Source organism: Mus caroli, chromosome 1 (genome assembly GCF_900094665.2).
Source record: "Mus caroli chromosome 1, CAROLI_EIJ_v1.1, whole genome shotgun sequence".
Lineage (NCBI taxonomy): Eukaryota > Metazoa > Chordata > Mammalia > Rodentia > Muridae > Mus > Mus caroli.
The window spans coordinates 38705610-38729867 of record NC_034570.1 but is presented as its reverse complement, the minus strand read 5'-3'; the positions used below and the strand labels follow the sequence as shown (position 1 = coordinate 38729867).

General features: G+C 40.4%; 1 protein-coding gene across 3 annotated transcripts in view; it reads right to left on the bottom strand.

Moving 5' to 3' along the window:
• Positions 1-10860: 10860 nt before the first annotated feature.
• Ercc5 (ERCC excision repair 5, endonuclease) overlaps positions 10861-24258 on the bottom strand; it is a 34756-nt gene continuing 21358 nt past the window's right edge. For all 3 annotated transcript variants that reach the window (XM_029476430.1, XM_021160458.2, XM_029476431.1), the window contains 7 exons: positions 18498-18739; positions 18042-18161; positions 17698-17911; positions 15619-15763; positions 13894-14094; positions 12985-13069; positions 10861-11544 (listed from right to left, as the gene is read on the bottom strand). In XM_029476430.1, coding sequence (XP_029332290.1) covers positions 10993-11544; positions 12985-13069; positions 13894-14094; positions 15619-15763; positions 17698-17911; positions 18042-18161; positions 18498-18739 — 1559 coding nt within the window. In that variant the 3' untranslated portion in view covers positions 10861-10992. The remainder of the gene's footprint in view (positions 11545-12984; positions 13070-13893; positions 14095-15618; positions 15764-17697; positions 17912-18041; positions 18162-18497; positions 18740-24258) is intronic.

Here is a 24258-nt window from a genome sequence, read left to right as displayed (position 1 = left end):
GGAGGGAACCCGATTTCCCGCCAAGTAACTCAGGGTCCAGTAGCAGGACGAACACGTGTGTGCCTCCAAGCAACAAAGGCAGGGTCCAGCAGTAGGCGTGGCAGGACGAATGAGCAGGAAGCTCCACCCTTGAGCAAGCAGGTTCAAGCAGGTGGGGGGAGACCACAGATGTGACTACCAACCTGCACATTGTCTATAGAAAGAACTATTTGATATATACAAACAGAGATAGTCCTAGGGCTAGAGCTTTTAGGGGTATTATGAGACATTATCAAGGCTGGGGTGGGGACTAGGAGGAACTCACTAAGGAGATTTCTTAATGTGTTCACTATAGAAATGTATTTAGGCATCATCATGTGTGTCACCCACCTAGACAACTGCTATTGGTCACTTAGAAGTGGAATATTAAAAACCATAGCAATACATTTGAACTGTAAATGAAGAAAATATCTAATAAAACACTAGCAATGTATATGGCTTCCCCAACTCCCTCCTCCCCAGCCCCGACACATCTATGGAGTAGACAGAAACAATGGAGTTTTTAAATGGAAATTCCTGTGCTCTATGAACTGAAAAACGAATTGATGTAGCAAGTTCAAAATCCAAGGCTTTGCTTTAATAACTGTTGAAATTGCTCAAAGCCATGCAACAATGAAGTAATAAGTATAAGGAATGGTCCTTCTCAAGTTCCAGTGGAATTCTACGTACCCACCTGAACTTGGTCTCCAGTGGGAAGGTCAGAATGGAATGGAGGCTTTGTCTTTTCCATTACATTTTTTCCTAAATACATAGATTCACCTAGGGCATCTGAAGACTGTATCCAATTTCTTTTCTTTTTTGTTTTATTGGATATTTTATGTGTTAACATTTCAAAGTTTCAAAGAAATTAACATTTCCCAGTTTTCTCTCTGGAACCCCCTCTCCCATTCCCCCTTCCCCTGCTTCTATGAAGATGCTCCCCCTCCCACCCACCCAACCACTCCCACCTTATTGCCCTAGCATTCCCTACACTGGGAATTGAGCCTTCACAGAACCAAGGATTTCTCCTCCTATTGATGCCAGACAATACCACTCTCTGCTACATATGAGGCTAGAGACATGGATTCCCCCCCTCCATGTTTACTCCTTGGTTGGTGGTTATTCACTGGGAGCTCTGGGGGGGTCTTGTTGATTGATATTGTTGTTCTTCCTATGGAGTTGCAACCCCCTTCAACTCCTTCAGTCTCGCCATCTGCCTCTGTATTTGGCAGACTCTTGCAGAGCCTCTCAGGAGACTGCTCCATCAGGCACCTGTCAGCAAGCACTTCTAGGTATCCACAATATTGGCTGGGTTTAGTGATTGTATATGGAATGGATCCCTGATGGGGCTGTCTCTGGATGGCCTTTCCTTCGGTCTCTGCTCCACACTTTGTCCCCGTATTTCCTTTAGACAGGAGCCCTTCTGGGTTAAGAATTTGGAGATGAGTGGGTGGCCCCATCCCTCAACCAGGGGCCTTGCCTAGTCTCTGTATAAGGTCTCTACAGGTCTCCCTCCCCTTTGTTGGGCATTCCATCTAATCTCAACCCTGTTGAGACCTGAGAGCCTCTTGCTATCCTGGCATGTGGACCTTGCTGGTGGCTACCATCTCTTATTGCTAAACACCTTTGTTCAAATTCCTGACCCTCTTTATATAATCCAAGTCTCCTCTCATACTTGGAACCTGCCTCCCTTTTCCCCCTCACCCTCCTATTTTCCTTCCAAGTCCCTCTCACCATCTACCTCCCATGAGTATTTTGTTCCCCCTTCTAAAAGGACTGCAACATCCACACTTTGGTCTTCCTTCTTCTTGAGCTTCATGTGGTCTGCGAATTGTATCTTGGGAATTCTGAGCATTTGGGCTAATAACCACTTATCAGTGAGTGCATTCCATGTGTGTTCTTTTGGGATTGGGTTATCTCACTCAGGATGATGTTTTCTAGTTCCATCCATTTGCCTAAGAATTTCAGGAAGTCATTATTTTTAAAAGCTGAGTAGTGCTTCATTGTGTAAATCTACCAAAATTTCTGTATCCAATCCTCTGCTGAAGGACATCTGGGTTCTTTCCAGCTTCTGGCTATTATAAATAAGGTTGCTATGAACATAGTGGAGCATGTATCCTTGTTATATGTTGGAGTATCTTCTGGATATGTGCCCAGTTTTTTTGTATAGCTGGGTCCTCAGTTAGTACTTTTTTTGTATAGCTGGGTCCTCAGTTAGTACTATGTCAAATTTTCTGTGGAACCACAAGACTGATTTCCAGAGGGGTTGTACCAGATTGCAATCCCACCAAAAATGGAGGAGTGTTCCTCTTTCTCCACATCCTCACCAGCATCTGCTGTCACCTGAGTTTTTGATCTTAGCCATTCTGACTGGTGTGAGGTGGAATCTCAGGGTTGTTTTGATTTGCATTTCCCTGATGACTAAAGATGTTGAGTGTTTCTTTTTTTTTAATAGAGAAATATTTATTCTGNCTTTCTTCAGTTTAAGTAAACTTTAACACTGCACAATTACATGGAGAGACTCATAAATACTAAGAAAACATGCAACACCTTTTGTTCTAAGATGCGTGTTTTATTTCCTCTTGAGTAAGGAATAACAACGAGCTTCTGGCTTGCTGCTTCATGATTTGATGTACCCCCCAATCTGCACAGACTGCTCAGAGTGAAAAGTGTAAGCTGCCTAAATCCATGTTACCGAGCGTCACTCAAGGACAATTGTTCAGAGATGCTCCACTCCTTGGAACAGAGGCTTCCTCAGAAGCCAGAACCCTATCCATGGCAGAGAACTCACCCCTCTCGCCCTCTGAGAAGACTGCGGCTAGAAGCTTCTCTGTATCCTCAGTGTAAAGGTTCACAGCACAAGCAAAGTAATCGGAAGGGGCATGATGTGAGAGCAACTGAAGTGCTCTGCAGTCGCAGATATACACATAGTTGTAGATGGACAAAAACCATTTCCTTGCAAGGTGAGTACCACTGCCCTGTAGGTTAACAGGATCATTTTCAGCATCTGTTTGTTAGTAGTTTCCCCAGAATTCAAAGGACAAAAGCCATAAATGAAATCACAAAACCACATGTAATACATTAGAGATATAGCACACTTCTGGGTGTCATTTGTTCAAATCTAGCTTTGTGAGGGACTCTTTCAGCAGCAGTGTGGGGCTATGCTCTCCCACTGTTCTGTAATTACCTGGCTAAGCTCACAGAGTACACTCTGGGCAGAAAATCCAAGGTTTGTACAACCTATGGCTTAAAAAAAACAAAAACAAACACAAAAACGCAGATTTTTAAATAAATTTGCAATTCAACAAATAATGGTGATTTTCTTTTTCTTGTGTGCTCTCAAAAATCACTGGTACCTTCGTTCTTCTTTGTGATGGTTAGTGCTAGTCTCAGGCTCTCAGGCAGTTTATCTTCAGAGAAAAGATAACACTGTTCAGTGCTGCTTTAAATCGCTTCTTTTAGAGTGATTCATTAAAAAGCCTAGTATAGGCATTGCTATAAAAATAGTTTTCTACAATTGAGAAAGAAAACAAAACCCTGGAAGGTGTAATGGTTTCTAGGAAGAAGACACTTTTATCCACATTCTATTCACATTATTAACATATTTTTCAGGTTGCACATTGTATTAGTTAGGGTTTTACTGCTGTGAACAGACACCATGACCATGGCAAGTCTTATTAAAAAAAACAACATTTAATTGGGGCTGGCTTACAGGTTCAGAGGTTCAGTCCATTACCACCAAGGTGGGAGCATGGCAGCATCCAGGCAGGCATGGTGCAGGAGGAGCTGAGAGTTCTATGTCTTCATCAAAGGCTGCTAGAGGAAGACTGACTTCCAGCCAACTAGGATGAGAATCTTAAGCCCACACCCACAGTGACACACCTACTCCAACCAGGCCACACCTATTCCAACCAGGCCACACCTCCAGATGTTGCCACTCCCTGGTCCGAGAATATACAAACCATCACACACATTAAGTGGAGCATCACATTCTGCCTGTTTAGGTTTATGTATATAGTATCTTTGTATGTTGTGTGTCTATGCACACAGATGTTCACCATTTTCTTTAAAGATTTTTTTCCTCTAAGCTTTATTTGAGTCATACAGAACTTCAGTGAACTTCATGAGGAGTTCACTGACTGTTCAAGTCATTTTGTTTGACTTTCTCTCATTTCTTAAAATTAGTTTTTGAAATTAAGCTTTTATGACATATTTTGGACACTCAGTATTTTTCCTCTCTGTCATAGAAACCATTACTGTTCGTTATCCCTCCTTATGTTCCATCCAATATTTCCATTTGAATTTACCAACTAACACTAAGGCTTTTTGAAAAGGCATTATCAAAACCTACTAATGTAGATGCTTTCTGAAATATATATACATATATGAAAGAAATTTAAATGGAGTTGCCTTATAATGAGGGAGACAATACCCCAACTATATATATCATATGCTACCAAATAAAATCCCAGTAGTAGGAATGGCTTACATCTTTTTGAGCTGTTTGCCAAAGGATTCCTATACACACACTTCCCACAAAGATTATATGCTATTGCCCATGTTATTGGTTACCCTCCACAACCCAATTATAAAGCCCCATTGTTAAAAATACCATATACTATACTCTATATAGAAATTATACTACACTATACTATACTATACTATACTATACTATACTATACTATACTATACTATACTATATACTTATAGCATGGAAAAGTCTAGCTGATACTCCTCAACTGGAAGCTTCACTCCTACTGGCTAGTATTCATAGTGCTGGAAGGTGCTATGCATGGTAACAGAGGAGAGCTATAATCATAAATTTCATCTAACTATGAATTCTGCTAGCTGTAACAACCTACTTGTAAGATGTGTTCATTGGTTCAAGAGTTAGGGGAGTAATCAACCAGCTTTTTAAAAAATGGATTTAAGATTCATTCCATCAGATAGGATGTATGCCTTATCTTGCTAACAGGGACAATAAGATGAGACTAGATATGACATAGGCTCTAGAGGAGAACCTACTATTATTCTGATAAATAGACAGCCATGAAACAACTCCTAATGACATTGTTATATCCATATACCCAGTGCACCAGTTAAGCCTTGTCAGAGAAGCAAATGGTAATTGGCACAGAGACCTAAAACTACATAGTGTGCAGAATGAATCACTTTGAAGCACTCACACTGAAATGAAATGTCTTTTCATCCACCCCTCCCCCACAAGGCTTAGGGATCTGTGTAGAAGAGGAGGCAGAAGGACTGCTAAGAGTCAATGGAGGTGGATGCCTCTAATAAAACAAATTTTCAGACACAATGAGGTTGATGCTTACATGAACCCTCAGAAACTATGACAGCATGCTTGCTGTTATTTTTAATATTATTTTTATGTTTGTGTGGCTATCTTCTCAGGTTTGTTGAAAGAATATTCCTTTCTTGCTTTTTCTAGAGTGTAGGTTCTCTCCTTGTATTGAAGTTTTCCCTTTATTATCCTTGGTAGGGCTGGATTTGTGGAAAGATATTATGTAAATTTAGTTTTGTCATGGACTATCTTGATTTCTCCATCTAAGGTAATTGAGAGTTTTGCTGTATATAGTAGCCTTAGCTGGCATTTGTGTTCTCTTGGGGTCTGTAGGATCTCTTCCCAGGATGATCTAGCTTTCATAGTCTCTGGTGAGAAGTCTGATGTAATTATGATAGGTATGCCTTTATATGTTACTTGACCTTTTTCCCTTACTGCTTTTAATATTTTTTCTTTCTTTTATACATTTGGTGTTTTGACTACTATGTGGCGGGAGGAATTTCTTTTCTGGTCCAATGTACTTTGAATGCTGGACGCTTCTCATATCTTCATGGGCTTCTCTTTCTTTCGATTAGGGAATTTTTCTTCTATAATTTTGGTGAAGATATTTACTGGCCTTTTAAGTTGGGAATCTTTGCTCTCTTCTATACCTATTATCCTTAGGTTTGGTCTTCTCATTGTGTCCTGGATTTCCTGGATGTTTTGGTTGGGAGCTTTTTGCATTTTCTTTGACTGTTGTGTCAATGTTTTCTATGGTATCTTCTGCACCTGAGATGATGCATCTATTACTCCTGATCTCTTTCCTAGGTTTTCCATCTCCAGAGTTATCTCCCTTTGTGATTTCTTTATTGTTTTTTATTTCCATTTTTAGATCCTGGATGGTTTTGTTCAATTCTTTCACCTGTTTGGTTGTGTTTTACTGTAATCCTTTAAGGGATTTTTGTGTTTCCTCTTAAAGGGTTCTAGCTGTTGACCTGTGTTCTCCTGTACTTCTTATGTCTTTCTTAAAGTCCTCTATCATCATCATAAGATGTGACTTTAAATCAGAGTCTTGCTTTTCCGGTGTGCTTGTGTATCCAGTGTTGCTGTGGTGGGAGAACTGGGTTCTGAATGAAGCCAAGTAGCCTTGGATTCTGTTGCTTATGTTCTTGCTCTTGCCTCTTAACATCTGGTTATCTCTGATATTAACTGGTCTTGGTGTCTCTGACTAGAGCTTGTCCCTCCTGTGAGCCTGAGTGTGTCAGGACTCCTCTGATCTTAGATATGTCAACACTCCTGGGAGACAAGCTATCTCTGCACAGGATTGGCGTGCAGAGTGTTGTGGCACAGGATCAGCTCCTGAGGCAGATGGAAACCTGAAGGCAGCTCAATGGTTCCTGAGTCCTGTGGACCCCAGGTGGGTCCCCCTTGTTGCGAAGTATTGGGGCAGTAATAATGGTGGTCTCACCTGTGAGCTTGGTGTGTCAGCACTGCTAGGGGACAAGCTATCTCTGGCGCGCTGTTTTTTGTTTTGTTTTGTTTTTTGTTAAAACCCATCCACAGCCTACTCCTGAGGACTTACATTTCTTAAAATCTATTACTGCCTCTTGCAAAATCTGTCAGATGTCAGACTCCAACTCCAAGTATCATAGCACCTGTTTTTCTACCCACCAGGCTAGAGAAACTGACTGGCAACTTGGCTTTACCTTCTTGCCACTGTCAAACATGTGAAGTACCTTCTGGTCTTTGTGGATACCTTCTCAGGGTGGGTGCAATCATTCCCCACCAACAACAAAAGGGCTCAATCTCTGATCACCTCCTGAGAGATCATTCCCCGATTTGGAGTCGCAGCCCTCCTGCAGTCAGACAATGGTCCTGAATTCACCTCCCAAGCTTCTTGAACTCTATCTAAAGCCCTCAACATCCCATGGCATTTTCATATTCCCTATCACCCCCAGTCTTCAGGAAATATAGAAAGAAATAGCTGCTCCCTAAAAACCACTCTTGTCAAACTGTCACAGGAACTTAACCTTGATTGGGCAAATGTCTGGCTCTTTTTAGACTATGGGCTCTTCCCAAGCAACCTCTTTTCTTTTCTTTTCTTTTCTTTTCTTTTCTTTTCTTTTCTTTTCTTTTCTTTTAAGATTTATTTATTATATGTAAGTACACTGTAGCTGTCATCAGACACCCCAAAAGAGGGCATCAGATCTCTTTATGGAAGGTTGTGAGCCACCATGTGGTTTCTGGGATTTGAACTCAGAACCTCCAGAAGAGCCATCAGTGCTCTTAACCGCTGAGCCATCTCTCCAGTTGCAACCTCTTTTCATCTCACCTTTGGAACTCATGTATGGATGCCTGGTCCTAACTCTTGGGTCTTTCACCTAAATGCTCTCCCATCCCAGATCACCTACTTACCCCATTACTTTGTCCCCTCCACTCTCTCCTATGGAACTTTTCTGACCACTGTCTACTAGGCCATAGTGTCCTCTGACCACTTCCTGTCAATATTGGAAACCAGGTTCTTCTCTCCCCTCCAGATCATTGGCCCTTACCCCTCTCTCCTAAATGGCAGAGCCCCTTCAAGATAATTTTCCTGAATCCCACTGCTGCTAAACTCAAGGTGTGCTCTCATTGGGTCCCCTGTCTCACCTCAAACCTTTTACCCCCTACCTCAAAATGACTCTTCTTCCTACACGTCGACCCAGCAGGAACCTGCTCTCTTAAGCTCTAGAAGACTTTGAGACTATTCATCTTGTCCAATCCCAGAAAATTGAGACTCCACTCAAGCAGCTGTGTTCAACCCACTGGATTAGATATAGGTGTCTAATCTCCCTCTCTGATGTTCATTTCCATCCAGGGTAGCCCTTACATCTGGGCATTCAAGGTTCAAGAAACCCCCACTGAAAACAGTCTTTCCAAATAGGGTCAGGAAACTGTTCAATAAATAGATGCCAGGAGCCAATCCAAATTGTTGTCACCCCTATATCCACCATTCCATTTAAATATTATGACCTCTTTATTTGCTTTCTCTTTAACCAGATGAAAAATGTTAGTAAAAAATGGCCAGACAAATATGGCAGCTGCCCATATTGGTCTTGCCAGATACATATAGTTAGGATCATGGACCAATCACTTCTATCAACAACACAAGACTCTCTTATATATTCAAGATCCATGGAACCCAGGTGGAAAACAGGGATTATGGGTAGGCACTATTATCTGGGCTGCAGTAAGTACTATTTACATCCAGAGGAAATACATCTCAATTGTCCAACCTCTAGGAATCAGAAAAATAGAAGTAATTAAACACTCCTCCAAGGTCTTTACTTCCTTGACATTCTCCCTCATAAATGGTACTAACCTATCATTTTTCCTTATGCTTCAAACCCTGACCTCGATCTACCATTTCCTTAATGTCACCCACCTGGTCTCTTTAAAGATTGCTGGCTATATGTGCCCTCTGGAACTAACTTACAATTGCCACTTACAGCTCCTCAAAGCAAAGCAACCTCACCTCGACTTTCATCACCTGCCCAACTCTGGTGTTGTCATGACACCATACTTTTTCTCTATCACACTTTTTGGCATAGTAGACTGTTTAAAGACGTCAGGGACACATGTTTTAGGAATGCTAAGCTCCCTAGACAGAGCCATAACATATGCTACAGAGCCATAACACGTGATACCTCATCTCTGCCACAGTGCCCTACAGGCCAGAACACATCAGTTCTCTGTGGCACTCAGGTATGTCATCTAACTTTCAGTTGGTGAGGAGTTTACATGCTGGTGTTCCTTTCCTTGGATTAGGAATAATCCACAGAAAAGAGCTTTACCAGTCCTGGTTGTAGACACAGTACCTGCCCAACATTAACAAGAGGGAAGTTCAAACTCATGTCATTCCTGGTCACTATGGGAATACTATAGGGTTAGTACTGGAATGGCAGGGCTGACTACCTCCCTAACCTTATACAATCAGTTCTCTTCCCCACTTTACAACAATCTTCAAGAAGTCACCCAAACCATGTTCTCCCTGCAAAGATAGATCAATTCTCTGGCAGCAGTGGTGTTTCAGAATCGGTGGGGACTAGATGTTCCTATAGTGAAAGAAGGTGGTCTTTGCCTTTTCCTCCAAAAATGATGCTTCTCCATCGAGTCCAGCATAGTGAGAAACAAAATCCAGCAGCTACAATCAGACAACCAAAAACCACAGGGAGAGAAACAGCAGGCAGCCTCTGATTCCTGGTTTTCAAGAACCCTGTATGGAAGTGAATACTGCCTTTCCTAAGCCCACTTCTCATTTTTCTGGCTTTACTATTTGCCCCATGCATTATTAACCTCATCTCCACATTCCTCCAATGACAAATTAAAAAAAAAATTCTAACCAATTAATCAGTTCCTTTTATAGGATTACCAACCACTGTTCACAGAAGAACCCGATGTGAAGCACTATCAAACGAGCCCTAATTGTGAAGGTCATCTACACCCCAAAATTGATGATGCCCCTAGATAGCAGGAAGCAGTTTAAGAGATCCTACACCTGTATTCCTACCTCACCATCCCCTCCCCTGGCCCTTTTCCTCTCTTAATAAGAAAAAGTGGGATGTTGTCATCAGAGCATCAGGTGCATCCATGGACAGCCAAAAGTTCATCCCCTGGCCTACAGCCTCCCCCACCTCCTCTTCTTTCTCCTCTTCCTCTTTGTGATAGTTTGTATATACTTGGCCCAGTGAGTGGCAGAATTAGATGTGGTCCTGTTGGAGTAGGTGTGTCACTGTGGGTGTGGGTTATAAGTTTCTCATTCTAGCTGCCAGCAAGTCAGTATCTGTAGCCTTCAGATGAAGCTGTAGAAGTTAGCTCTTCCTGCACCATGCCTGCCTGGATGCTGCCAGGTTACCCCCTTGATGATAATGGACTGAACCTTTAAGCCAGTCCCAATTAAATGTCCTTACAAGAGTTAGCTTGGTCATGGTGTCTGTTCACAGCAGTAAAACCCTAAGACACTCTTCTTCCTCCTTCTTCCCCTCTCTTCTCCTCCTCCTCTTCTCCTCCTCCTCTTCTCCTCCTCCTCTTCTCCTCCTCCTCTTCTTCTTCCCTCTTCACACACTGCCCCCCTACCCCACCCCTCACCCCAGGCCACCTCTGCCAATAAAAACTTCCCACATGAGACCTGCAGCTGGTGTGATTTGTCTCGGATTGTGCCACATAGTCTAACAGTTATATGTGCATGTCTATCCCTGTAATGGTAAACTAGATGAATTGGCCTAGCTATCACATATATGTACAACAGTTTGACCAAAACATACTATGTTTCACTTTTGTGTACGGATAACAATATGGATAGTAAAACAGGTGTATTTTTATGTAAAATTATTCTGTTCTTTGATTTTTAATAAATTCAGAAAATAAAAGAAGAGAATAAAACTATACATTCAAAATAGAGATTATAGAAATAGGTTTAATTTTTTTTTGGGGGGTTTTTGGTTTTTCGAGACAGGGTTTCTCTGTGTAGCCCTGGCTGTCCTGGAACTCACTTTGTAGACCAGGCTGGCCTTGAACTCAGAAATCTGCCTGCCTCTGCCTCCCGAGTGCTGGGATTAAAGGCGTGCGCCATCACGCCCAGCGATTTAATCTTATGCTCTCAATACATTGCAAGCACTTTTTGTTTCTAAATGACCTTTTTTTTTCTCTTTAAATTAGGTTTTCTTTTTCCTTCTCTTCATACTCTTTAGTTTCAGTTTTTTCTTCCCAAATACAGGTCTAGCAGTCACTAGGACAGTCTTGGCTTTGTCCTCACCATCCTCGCTGGAGCTACTAGTGGACACACAGCCTTCCCTCCCATGAGGAGGGTCTCTCACTAAGTCAGGCACATCTGAGCAGCTGATTTTTGACGACTCAGCTGCACTTCTCTGTCGTGCACTCATCACAGATGAACCTTCTCCATCCTCACATGAAGACTCCTGGGATGATTCTGAGCAGTAGGGGTCCCCTAGAAATCCACCATTTCCTGAAGGCCTCCTTCTTTTTGGAACTGAAGTCTCTTTTTTATATGGTAGCTCTCTTTTCTGGGTTTTTCCTTTTGCATCATCCAGGGTCTCAGTCACTTTTGTCAGCTCAGGAGCTTTCTCTTCCCGTTCTTTCCTCAGCATACATGTCACTGCTCTGCTTAGCCTATGACTCTTTATGAGTTTGGCATCTTGTTTTTCCTGCTGAGCTAGTCTAAAAAAGGAATCAATCCGGAGCTGGGTCTAAAACAAAAGAAAGCAATAAAGCAAGTGAGTAGTTGCTACACCAACTCAACACGTTGAACTGTGGATTATTACGTTTCAAGAATTTGCAATTGTGGCCTCCAGAAGGCAATTCTAGCTATTTTTGTTTGTTTGTTTTTGTTTTTGTTTTTCATAACAATTGTATCCTCTTCTTTGGCAGCAACAGAATTTCACAGAGTCTATGCCTAAGTCATTCAATGCCTTTCCTTTAAAATCATTATCATCATACAGTACCTTCAAGACACAAGTTTGCTGATGCATTAGATGCCAGGAAACAAAGGTCAAGCCTTTAACTCAGCAAATCCACAGTTGAGAGATACTCTTAAACCAAGTGTGAATTATGGCATCATTCATAACTACTTGAAAAGTAAATGCCCAAAAACATAGAAACAGCAAGTGTGAACTTTCATGGACTGTAAGCTGGTCCTCTGAAACTATAAAAAGCAATGCAACTCACAGAAGATGGTATACACTCATGAGCCCAGGGGAAGAGGAGACCCACTCTATCAAGAGGGATTTATGCACAGGAGCAAATTAGCATGGGAGGCAAAGGAAAATAAACACAAAGGAAACACACCTCGAATGGAAGTAGCAGTCTTAATCTACTATTGTTACTTTCTAGACTATCTTTGCTTTTCAGAGAGAAAAAAATTCATCTTGGAAAGGAAATATATATTACACTAGCATTTATCTGAAATTAAGGAATAACTAGTCACTAGAAAATATTTTCATTCTTAGTAGGTTTCTATTGCTGGTAGGTAAATATCATCAGACAGAAAACAGGAAACCCCTGGAAATATTTTTTAAATCACTGCCCATTTGAATGCTTTTCCTAAATTACCCAAATTTAATGGAAATTGATTTCACTGTTAAAACTATAGTCTCATTTCTATTTGTATGTATGTTTCATCAATGGCTTCAGAGATGGGGGAAGACTTATCTGATATGAACAGGACACATGAATTAGACAAGCACACACACCCATTTGGAAACACAGAAAGCCACATAAAAGGGCATTTTACTAGCCAAAAACCTCTCTTGTAGAAATGTTAGTATAAAGACCAGATCCTAAGTTGTAAATTAAAATGTTAGTATTTGAAGAAATTGTTTTGGAATGAATATTTTCTGGGCTTTTAAAAACTGAAGATAGCTCCAGAGGAGTAATATATTTTATATTAAACATGTTACTATGAAGTCATGTATTAGACTAGAATTTTTTCAAAGTCAAAAAAACAAGGACACTGCAACACTAGCATGAACAAAAAGACTTAGGACCCAACCCCTTCTTCTGTTTCACTCTGTTTTTAAAGTGTCATCAGTTCAAGCCTTCAGCTACTTGCCCTGAAATTGGAGTTAACAGTACATTAACAGCTACTAACAGTAGTCATCACTCTATACATAAAGAAAATCCACAATTACCTGATGGGCATTCAGATGCTTTAGTACTGGATACAGGGATTCATCGGTCTTCATCCTGTTCCAGCCAAAATACCTCTGACAAAATGTGCTGGCAGTTAAGATTTATAGAAGTTTTTTTTTAAAGACTTAACAGGTAATAATAATAATAAAATAATAATAGCATTCAAAAGCCAACCATTGTTGCCATTCCCTGTATCTTCCAAGATAATTGTTTTTATAAAGATTAAAGGCTGGAAAAACAAGCCACTCCAACAAGATCATCTTGCAGTAAGTTCTGATCAATCTCCAAAGGCAGACGACACTGAACAACTCATACCAGCACATTGAAGACTCCTCAGTACAAAGTATGGCTAGCCTAAAATAAAAGCAAGGGGCAGATATCCTATGTACTTCTTTAAGAAAGGAAGTTGTTCGTGGGTTGAATCTATTGTAGATGTTGAAACAGCCAACTAAATTATTATTTAAATACACAGAATGGAAGGCCAGCAATCTTCCATATTCTCTCAGAATAATTAATCTTAAACATGTGTTCATAACATGCATGCTGTTGCTGCTTCTTTCAAATTAAGATCTATTCTGAAGGATACTTGCTGTATATGCATGAAACCCTGAGTTCATTCCCCAGCACTGGGAAATAACAAAACAAAGCAAAGCAAAGCAAAGCAAAGCAAAGCAAAGCAAAGCAAAGCAAAGCAAAGCAAAGCAAAGCAAAGCAAAACAAAACAAAATAAACAGCTTCCTTGTCCCAAAGTTTTGACTTTATCAGGTCTGCAGCTGGGATGGTTTGTAAAGGCGTGGCCCAGGGAATGGCACTATTAGGAGTTGTGGCTTGTTGAAGTAGCTAGGTCACTGTGACAGAGCTAAGACAGAGGCTTAATATACCCATAAATATTAAGAAAGAAAGGATATTCTCTAATCTTGTCCACATCAGGCTTGCCCCACAGGAACGATCCCCTGGAGTCATCCACCACAGGCCTGAGGTAAGCATCTGCAACTGCGGGGTTGGGGAAACCAGGTGTCAGCTGCAACTTCCGTAATTTTTTTTTCACTTTGGTGTCATAGGGATTTTCTGCAACCTTCTTGTTATTTTGAGCTTCGTGCCACCACTCTCTGTAAGATAACAGGAGCAATTACTTACAAAACAGGGAGATGTTACAGTTGCCATACTAGTGGGAAAAAGCTAAATACAAAGTTTGGAAATGTAATTTCAAGTCACAATTCAAATATATGTGGTATAGAATACTAAGCTGCAAGGTAAAGATCTTACTGCATGTTAAGTACTTCATGTGTATTGTAATTACTCTCATCTCTCAAAAAGAAATAAACCCACTCAGAAGTACCTTGCTCAACATTTCACAAATGAGACTAGAATCTCAGATGACAAACTCCTACAGCTCCTGCTCAAAAAACAGCAGCACAAAGCCACAATTTCTCCAGGCCCCGGTCAGTGAAATGGAAGGTACAGTGGATCCAAAAATGTCAAGAGTATACTGGTTGATTTAGTGTAGATATCATTCAACACCAACTAGGATATGATGGACAAGGCGTATGTGTACAAAGAGACAGTAAATCGGTCTTTTAAATTATAAACAGTGGCAAGTACTATTGCTCTCATGTGATGGGCAATGTTTTAAGCAAAATTAGACTGCTAATTTTGATTTTTTTTAAAATATTAAGTCCACTTTAAAATATTTTCAATCTTAATGATAATTTATTATGGCATACTTTCTTTTTTCTTTTAATGCTCCTCTGATGAAGAGATCATTATTCCATCTCTGTGACTTTGGATAATGATCAAGAAGCTATAGCTGTGGAGCATAAAACTTGCCTGCCAAAACACACAAGTATCTGCCCTTAATACACCCCTTAAAGAATCCCAAGTCCTGGGCATAACAATAACAGATCCCAAATATGTCAATTTCTCCAAAGCTCAGAAGTTGCACCTTAAGTACAGCACACCTCTGGGTCAGCACATGGGTTTTCCTGGAAAGTGACTTTACAATGTAAGTTCCTGGACCTGCACCTCAAAGCACATTTATGGTTGACTTCTTTTATAACACGGAACAAGTGGTGAAAATTTTCCCTAGCAATACTGAACAATTTCGTTTGCTTCTCCGCTATCCATTTACTCCCACAAGAAACGGCAAGAGTGTAGAATATAACTACTCATCTTTCCCACTGATAAGGCCTGCATATCCTACTCATATTGACTATCTATAATCATCTAAATGAACTCAGAGGCAGCTCACACACTAATGAGCACTACAGACCATCTTTGTGTCCCTGGACTAGGATAAATCAGCCATGACCAAAACGAGACTAAAATAGACCAAAAACAGATTCACCAAGGCCCTGGAAACCACAGCCACTGTCACCAACTACTGCCTCAATGTACAATGACTTGGGACACCTTGTGATTTTAGAAACAGATTCTCAAAAGTGATGGCACACACCTACAGTGGCAGCTACATAGGAAGCTGAGGCTGGAGGATTGCAACTTTGAGCTCAGCCTAGGCAACAGCACAGTAAGAGCTCAGTTAAAAATAATCCATATATTAGTCTGAGTATATATACATATATATATATATATATATATATATATACCTGAATTAAAGGCATGAGAAAAAGCCTTACGAGAATTTTAGGAGTGGCTCCAGGCCTCGTCCAGGGAATTCATTGAGAATCTCCATGGCTGTTACACAGCCTACAGTTGGAATCCCTTCCGTATAGTCACTGCCCAGTAGATAGGCCAAGTTGATTAGCTTGTTACGGTCCAGTCCTGTATAAATAGCAATCAATCAATCAATCAATCGTTCATATATATATATATGCAGAGAGAGAGAGAGAGAAGGAAGAACATACAGACAGACAGATGTTGTTTTGTTTTGTTTTTCAAGACAGGGTTTCTTTGTGCAGCCCTGGCTGTACTGGAACTCATTTTGTAGATCAGGCTAGCCTCAAACTCACAGAGATCCAATGGGCCTCTGCTTCCCAAATGCTGGGAATAAAGGCATAAACCACTGCATTCTTTAATATTTTATAAAAATTATATAACATATTATATAAACTGTATATGTTAAACCAACATCCAAAGACATATTTAATTTAAAAATAGGTTCTTTTGTTAAATATTCTGTTGAGATTTAAATTTCAAATAGTCTTATGTGAATTTTTCTATATAAGCTGACCTCTACATTTAGTTATCTAGACTGCTTACTCTGACCACAAGCATATGCATTCAATTACCAACAGAGTACTCCTGCCTGTGTATCTAGTGAGACTCTCAGGTTGAACTTATCTCAATTTAACTCTCCTTTCCTCTGCTCCATTCTACTACTGGCCCAGAACCAGGAACCTAGAACCCTTCCTCCCACCTCCTACATCTAAGACATGCACACTCCTTTCTCTGAACCCAGGAACAAAACACCCACCCAACAAAGAGAAATCCAAAAATTAGCACCTAGACCTATTAACACCCCAAACCCACCTGCTTAGATGACAGCATAGGACAAGGACAATATGTTCCCACTAAAGCCAAGCTACCTACTACAGCAGGCCATGAATATTCATTCCAACAGTGCTAAGCACAAGAAAAACCAATTATATGAAGATTATAAAGGTCCTTAAAGAGAAAATGAATAAACACCTTGAAGAAACCCAGGAAAACACAAACAATTGGAAGAAATTAATAAATCCCTGAAAGAGAAACAGGAAAACACAAACAGAACAGGCTCTCGAGATCCCCTGCTACACCCAGAGACAGTCTGACCCAAGGAGGCTCAATATAACCAGGCTCAGAGGAATAGGCTCCAGTCAGAGACAGAAAGGCCAGTTAATATCAGAGATAACCAAATGGTAAGAAACAATGAAAAAAACATAAGCAACAGAACCAGGAACCTAGAACCCTTCCTCCCACCTCCTACATCTAAGACATGCACACTCCTCTCTGATGCACCAGACACTACAAGGTTTCAGTTTCTTCTCTCCAATGTTAACCACTGTTATCACCACCTTCCCATTCCCATTGGTCTCCTTGCCTCTCTAGAATATGTATATAAACAAGGTTCTGCCTCAAGGCTTTGAAATCTTTAAGTCCCTCTGACACAATCTTTGTCAAAACTGTAGTTACAGTTTTCTTCCCATTTCCTTAAGGAGCCTGCCCAAGACTGCCACAAACAAAGCCTCCGTTGATGACAACCCTGTGAGGAACAGCATGTACCCTCCTGCAGCTGCACCTTACCCTCTCTCTGCTTCTTTTTCCCCATGGTATACACTAACTGGCAGATTATGACTTGCAAACAAGGCCAGCATCTTTCTCCTCCACTAGAGAAAGATATTTCATTCTCACTATTGTCAAGAATGACTGACATGAGAGTCATTCTGTGTGCATTTCCCAAGTGGATGAATGGATAAATGAGAGAGTGGTGATGGATGTGAGTGTCAGGAACACTCACTGTGGCAGAAGTCACAATGGCTCCTTCCCCACACTATGAGAACATCTCTGGTTCACCACCAAGTAAGTATTCAACTAACCTTGTCAGATGATTTAACTGCAAGACAGACACTAGGATTTTAAACCCAGTTTTTAATACCCTATGACCTCTCATTTCCATTCATGCATCAAATGAGTTCCTTGAGAAGAAAAACCACATGAGGCAAATCAGGAGAGCGAATGTGTAGAACTCTGGGAGATGACCAGACTCTGACTCTTACCTAGTTGACTGTAAAAGTCCACATATTGATAGTACTCTACAAACTTGTTTTTGTTAAAAAAATTCTTATAGACATGCCGGGCCCCAAACAGCCAGATATCACTATCATCAGTAATGGTTCCAGAAGTCTGCTCAGTGAGGTCCAAAATGGCACACTGTGCCTCTGCCTCCATGGGAGCCTGGATGTAGGGAATGCCAAACAGGCGCAGGAGTTCCTGCAGTAAGAGAAGCAACAAGCAGGGAAATGTGCTGTGGGCCTTGACCACAAGGGGGTGTGACAGTATTACACAGTCCTTCTGAGAGGAAGGTCAAGGCTAAGGAAGACCAAGCTAAAGTCACACTTACCTGGCTTTCCAGAAACATCTGGCCTGTTACAGAGGCAGCAATCCGATCTTGCTGCTGTTTTTGCGCTTTCAGTGTATTCTGTTCTGCTAAGAGGTTACTCTCCAGGGCATCCAGTTCCTCCTAAAACATGTTCCCAGCCGCAGAAAATTACAGTCATGATCCAATTATGTTCATCTGTTACAATAAAGCACGCATTTCCTCTGGCTGAAATGACCAATAAGCCTTACAGTGTTTTCCACTTGGGATTTCCAGGCAAGACTGTCCCTTTCAGTGGTCTCATTACATCATATGGGAGGGAACCTAACTAAAAACCCCAGGTATAACTTACATAGTAAAAGGGAGCTATAAGAAACAAGATGAATTAAAAACAGCTAGTGAATATTTATCTAGCGACTTTTAAAATCTCAAAAGCTATAGTCTTGGCTTCCTTGGCACTAAGTTAAAATGTGATATTACCAAATTAATATCTTGCCATTCGTTGGACACGTCCTCAGCATCTATGTCAGCTTTTCTGTGTCCTTCCATTGCCTCAATGTCAGAGCTGTCCTGTAGGAGGCGCTCTGTGTCCCTGGAGGTTCCTTCCTCCAGAGTTTCTCTTGGTTCCTCTGCATCTTTTTCAGAGAGATGTGTAGAAGCCTCGGATGACTCTGTTTGAAGTTCACTATTGCTGACCACACTCTGCACCTCAATAAAACTTCCTGTCCAAAAAAAATCAAGATGTCACTTCATCTAACATGAGAACATTAGAGCCACTGTGAAGTCATCAAAGCTTTCTGAGCAGTCCTGAACAATGTCAAACCCCAAAGGAAATGACTTAAGTATAGCTATAAACATTCGACTCACTAGTTTGCTACAGTGCACCACAGATACCTACTTGCCACTTCCAACCAAGCTTTTTCAATGAGACAAATTGATCTATTAAGCTCTTGGTCACTAAAAGTAGGAAACAAATTCTCAAAGATTTGCATATTAACTTTGAAAAGCTATGTTCCATTGACTAATGCTGTTTTTAAAACTCAGAGAGACGGCCAGGGAAGCAGATAGGCTGACAGCAGGTCTTCACCTCTCCATTTTCTCCTCCAGTCCCATTCCCTCAGTCTCATCCACAACTCCGTAGTAGGACACCTACCTGCTGCTGTATCACTTTCCTCTCACCCCATCCCAAATGTATCACAAAGATCTCCAACCTTCCTTGCCTCCACTCATCCTAGTATCCCAGTCTCTAACTGGCATTCTCTGTGAGCACACCAGCTGAGCAGGCTAGGGAAACAGGTAAGCTAACTAAAAACCTTCACCACTCCCTCCTCTCCTCCACACCCAATTCCCTAGTCTCATCCCTCTCTGTGCAACCGAACAGCCTGCTGTGAAAACACCATCCATCTTTTGGCTACAGCCAAGTAACACACCTCAACATCAATGATAGACATTACTTTCGAGTAAAAGGTTGGAAAAGATATTCCAAGTAAACAGACCTATGAAGCAAGCTGAGGTAGCCATTTTAATATCTTAGAAAATAAACTTTAAACCAAAACTAATTAAAAGAGATAGGGAAGAACACTAAATACTCACTCATATCTACCAAGTGGACATTTCAATTCTTAACATCAATGCCCCAAACAAAAGGGCACTCAAGTTTGTAAAAGAAGCACTACAACAGCTTAAATCATATATTGACAAATACACGTATAGTGGGAATCTTTAATACCCCATTCTCATCATTGTCTTAGTTAGAATTTCTAGTGCTATGAAGAGACGCCATGACCATGTCAACTCTCATAAAGAAAAATATTTAATAAAGGCTAGCTTACAGTTCAGCTTTAGTCCATTGTCATCACAGCAGGAAGCATGATGGCATGCAGGCAGGCATGGTGCTGGAGAAAGAGTCAAGAGTTCTACATCTACATTATCAGGCAGTAGGAACAGAGAATGACACTGGTTAGGCTTGAGTTACCGAAACCTCAAAGCCTGCTCCCAGTGGCATACTTCCTCCAACAAGATCACACCTACTCTGACAAGGCCACACCTCCTAATATTGCCACTCTTCTATAAGCCTATGGGAGCCATTTCCATTCAAACCACCACAGTTTTCCAGACAAAAACTATAACAGAGAGATGCTGGAGTTAACAAAGGGTAGAAACCAAATGGACCTTACAGATATTTATAGAACACTTCACCAAACACAAAAGGATTTATCTGATCACAATGTGAAACTGAGATTGTGTCCTTTACTAGAAAACCGTTTCTAAGGGTGGTGTGGCTCACCTTTAGTACCTTTAATCCCTTAGGCTGGAACAGAGACACACCCTTAGTACACACCTTTAAACCCAAGCAACGGCAGTAAAATTAGTCTATAGAAGGAAGCATCCACATTTGAAAGTGATGTCTACTTGAATGGCAGAAAAAGTGATGAATTAGAGAAAAAAAAAAAACGATAGAATAGGAAATACACAAATCTGCCCAGCTCTTATGAGAATACAGAGGAAGAAGAGGTGACTTAAGAGAGAACAGCACCGAGAGAAGAAAGGAGCATTTTCACAGAGACAGGTTGTAGAGAAAATAAACTAGACACATATAAAGACAGAACAAGCCAGAGTATGAGGAGGAACCAGAAATAGAACAGATTGGCAAATTTAGTATAAGGCCAAGCAGAGCCATTCAGTCAGAAGCTGAGAGAAGCCAGTTTGAACTGGTCAGCTCAGAGAGGAGTTTTGAGCCAGAACAGCTGAGTTGAACCAGTTAGCCAGAGCTAAGAAAAATCTAGAATGGGCAAATATATTCAGCAGTAACTCTAAGAGGCTGAAAAAACTCTAGGCCTAAATTAGATTGTATGGAGGCTAGAAGCTTCCAGGCCTAGGTTAGCAGACAAGGCAGTGAGCCTCAGAGACAATTACTACAGGAAAATAAAAGTTCATTTTCATATCTACACCTCATGGAACTCTCTCCAAAATTAGCCAAGTAGTTGGACACTAAGCAAGTATCAATAAAAACAAAAAATAGAAGTAACTCCCTTTATCCAATCAGACTACCATATATTAAAACAGGATATTAACAACAGAAACAACACAAAGCTTACAAACTCACAGAAGCTGAACAACTCTCTACTAAATAAAAAATGGGTCAAGACACTAATAAAGATAAAAATTAAAGACTTTCTAGAATTCAATGAAAATGAATAAATACTATACCCATATTTATGAAAGCAGTGCTGAGAGGAAAATTCATAGTACTAAGTGCATACATAAAAATAGATAAATAAATAAATAAAAACAACCCTGGAGAGATCTCACCCTAGCAATGTAATAGCAAATCTGAAAGACCTAAAACAATAGGAAAAATCACACCCATAAGGAGTAGATGGCAAGAAAAAAGTAAAAAGGAAATCAGTAAAACAGAAGAGAATATAAAGAATCAATGATCAAAGAATCAGAGTTCTTCAAGAAAATCAACAAAATAGACAAACCCTTACCCAAACTAACTAAAAGGCATAGAGAAAATATCCAAATTAACAAAATCAGAAATGAAATGAGTACATGTAGTATTTAATATTTAAAATCTCAAGCTTCTATCCCACATTTTGTTATTGAGTTCCTGGACAAAAGACACACTCATGGTCTTTATATTTACAATTAGCCTTAATTAGCACAATAGCTTGGCAGCTGTCTACTGTCTGTGCTGTTAGAATCTACTTTCCTACTGATAACCCCAAAGTACTATTTACTACTTATTATGTTTCATCTGGGTCAAGACACTAATAAAGATAAAAATTAAAGACTTCAATGAATTCAATGAAAATGAATAAATACTATGCCCATATTTATGAAAGCAGTGCTGAGAGGAAAATCCATAGCATTAAGTGCCTACATTAAAAACAAGAACCAAAAAACCCTGGAGAGATCTCATCCTAGCAATGTAATAGCAAAATCTGAAAGACCTAAAACAAAAAGAAAAATCACACCCATCTCTTAACTCCAACTGGTCAGCCCACATGGCTCAGCTTTCAAAGTGGAGTTAACACAGATACTCCTCAAATTATTCCACAAACTGGACACGTGAAGATAGAACAATTCATTTCATGAAGCCACACTTACCATTATACCCAAACCACATAAAGGCTCAACAAAGAATTACAGACCAATTTCCCTTTGAACATAGATACAAAAATACTACATAAAATACCCAAAAACCGAATTCAAGAACGCATCATAAAAATTATCTACCACCATCAGACATGCTTCATCCCAATAATGTAGGGATGATTCAGTGTATGAAAATTAGTAAATGAAACTATAAATAAACTGAAAGGGGAAAAAAAACATGATCATCTCATTAGATGTAGAAAAAAGCCTTTGACAAAATTCAACACCCCTTCATGATAAAAGTCCTGAGTGACAAGGGGTACATAAGAAAGGCAGTTTACAGCAAGCCAACAGCCAAAAGCAAATTAAATGGACAAAAACTCAAAGCAATTCCACTAAAATCAATAAGACAAGGATATCCTCTCTCTCCACACCTTTCTTCTCTTCAGCAGAGGGGACTGCCATGGCCTGCTAGCCTGAGTTTTAGTAGAAAGTCAGGACATAAGAGAGGCTAGAGAGAAGGAGGAACTAAAAAGAAGGGAAATTCGAGAATAACCTCCTAGGATGTTAGAATGGAACTATAAGCATAAAGATGAATGGGTACAGAAATAAATGCAGCTCTGAGTGTGCATATGTACATGGTGAGAGAGGGAGAGAGAGGGAGGGAGAGAGAGAGAGAGCGAAAACAAGAGGGAGCATGTTTATTTCGTGGTTGTTACCGAGGGAAACAAAGCTCACCCAGAAACCAGTGCCTGACTTATAATCTCCAATAAGAGTCAGGGCTCCCTGATGAAATCCAGGGCTACAGCAAAGTCAATATAAGAAAAGCCTGAAACATTTAGGAACTAGCAAAAGCCACAAGAGCTTGCTTGAAGGAAAACCCACACCCAGCCAAAGCAGGGACACTTTGAGAAAGTACGTTATAGTGTTAGACTGCAACTGAATACAGCAATCCATGACAATAACAACAACAAATGGGAGAAGGGTCTTCCTTACCGTAGGATACAATTAATCAATGCCTAAGGAAGGGTGAGGTTGGTCAACACCACTGGCGACTACCATAGTAGCTCTCTACTCAGACAGAGACCAACCAAGGATGCGAAACAAATCACTGGAAGCTCTCTTGCGTGCAGCATATTCTTCCAGGCCCTAAATTCCTTCCCATGAAACACTGACAAAGGGAGAAAGTACAAATGTGAAAATCAAGCTAGGTACTGTAGTTCAGACCTATAATCCCAGCACTTAGTGGGTAGAGGCCAAAGGGTCAGGAGTCCAAGACAAGCCTCAGCGGCACAGCAAGTATGAGGGCAGCCTAGGTTACGTGAGTCTCAAATAGATAGATTAGATAGATGGACAGACTGACAGACAGATAGATAATAGATAGATAGATAAATAGATAGATGATAGGTAGGTAGGTAGATAGATAGATAGATAGATAGATAGATAGATAGATAGATAGATAGATAGAAAAATTTGACCAATTGCAGAACACAAATTATATATAAACATACGCATACAGTTATCTTTACTAGTTGAAGTATGGCCTATAAAGTCATTTCAAATATAATTTAGCTAATTTAAGCAAATACATATGTTTCATACACAAACATATATAAATATATGTACAAATGTGCTTATGTGTGTATGTGTGTGTGTGTGTGTACTTGTGTGTGTACATTCTTTCATTATGAAATGAGGTTCAGAATGTTATGTGGCTTGCCTGAGAGTACGCACAGTAGGGCAGCAGAATGGGGATGCTCCATATCTGGATATTCCTGTTCAAGACTCCACTACCCTACCAATGGACTTTTGGTTGTTTCTGTGGGTACACTGAAACCAGTAGAAAGACTAGACAAATGCCCATAAAGAAAACAAAGTGCCGACTACACAAATAAATAAACTATAAACAATGACCATCACTGGCATGTGTGTACTTAAAAAATAGAAAGGAGAGATATACATGGAGAAAATGAATAGGAGAGAGACAGAAACAAAAATATGAAGAAAATGTGAGAGAGGAGGTAGAGGGAGTAGGGAGAGGGAGGGTGTGATGGTTTGTATATCCTTGGACCAGGGAGTGGCACCATCTGAAGGTGTGGCCTTGTTGGAATAGGTGTGACCTGGTTGGAATGGGTGTGTC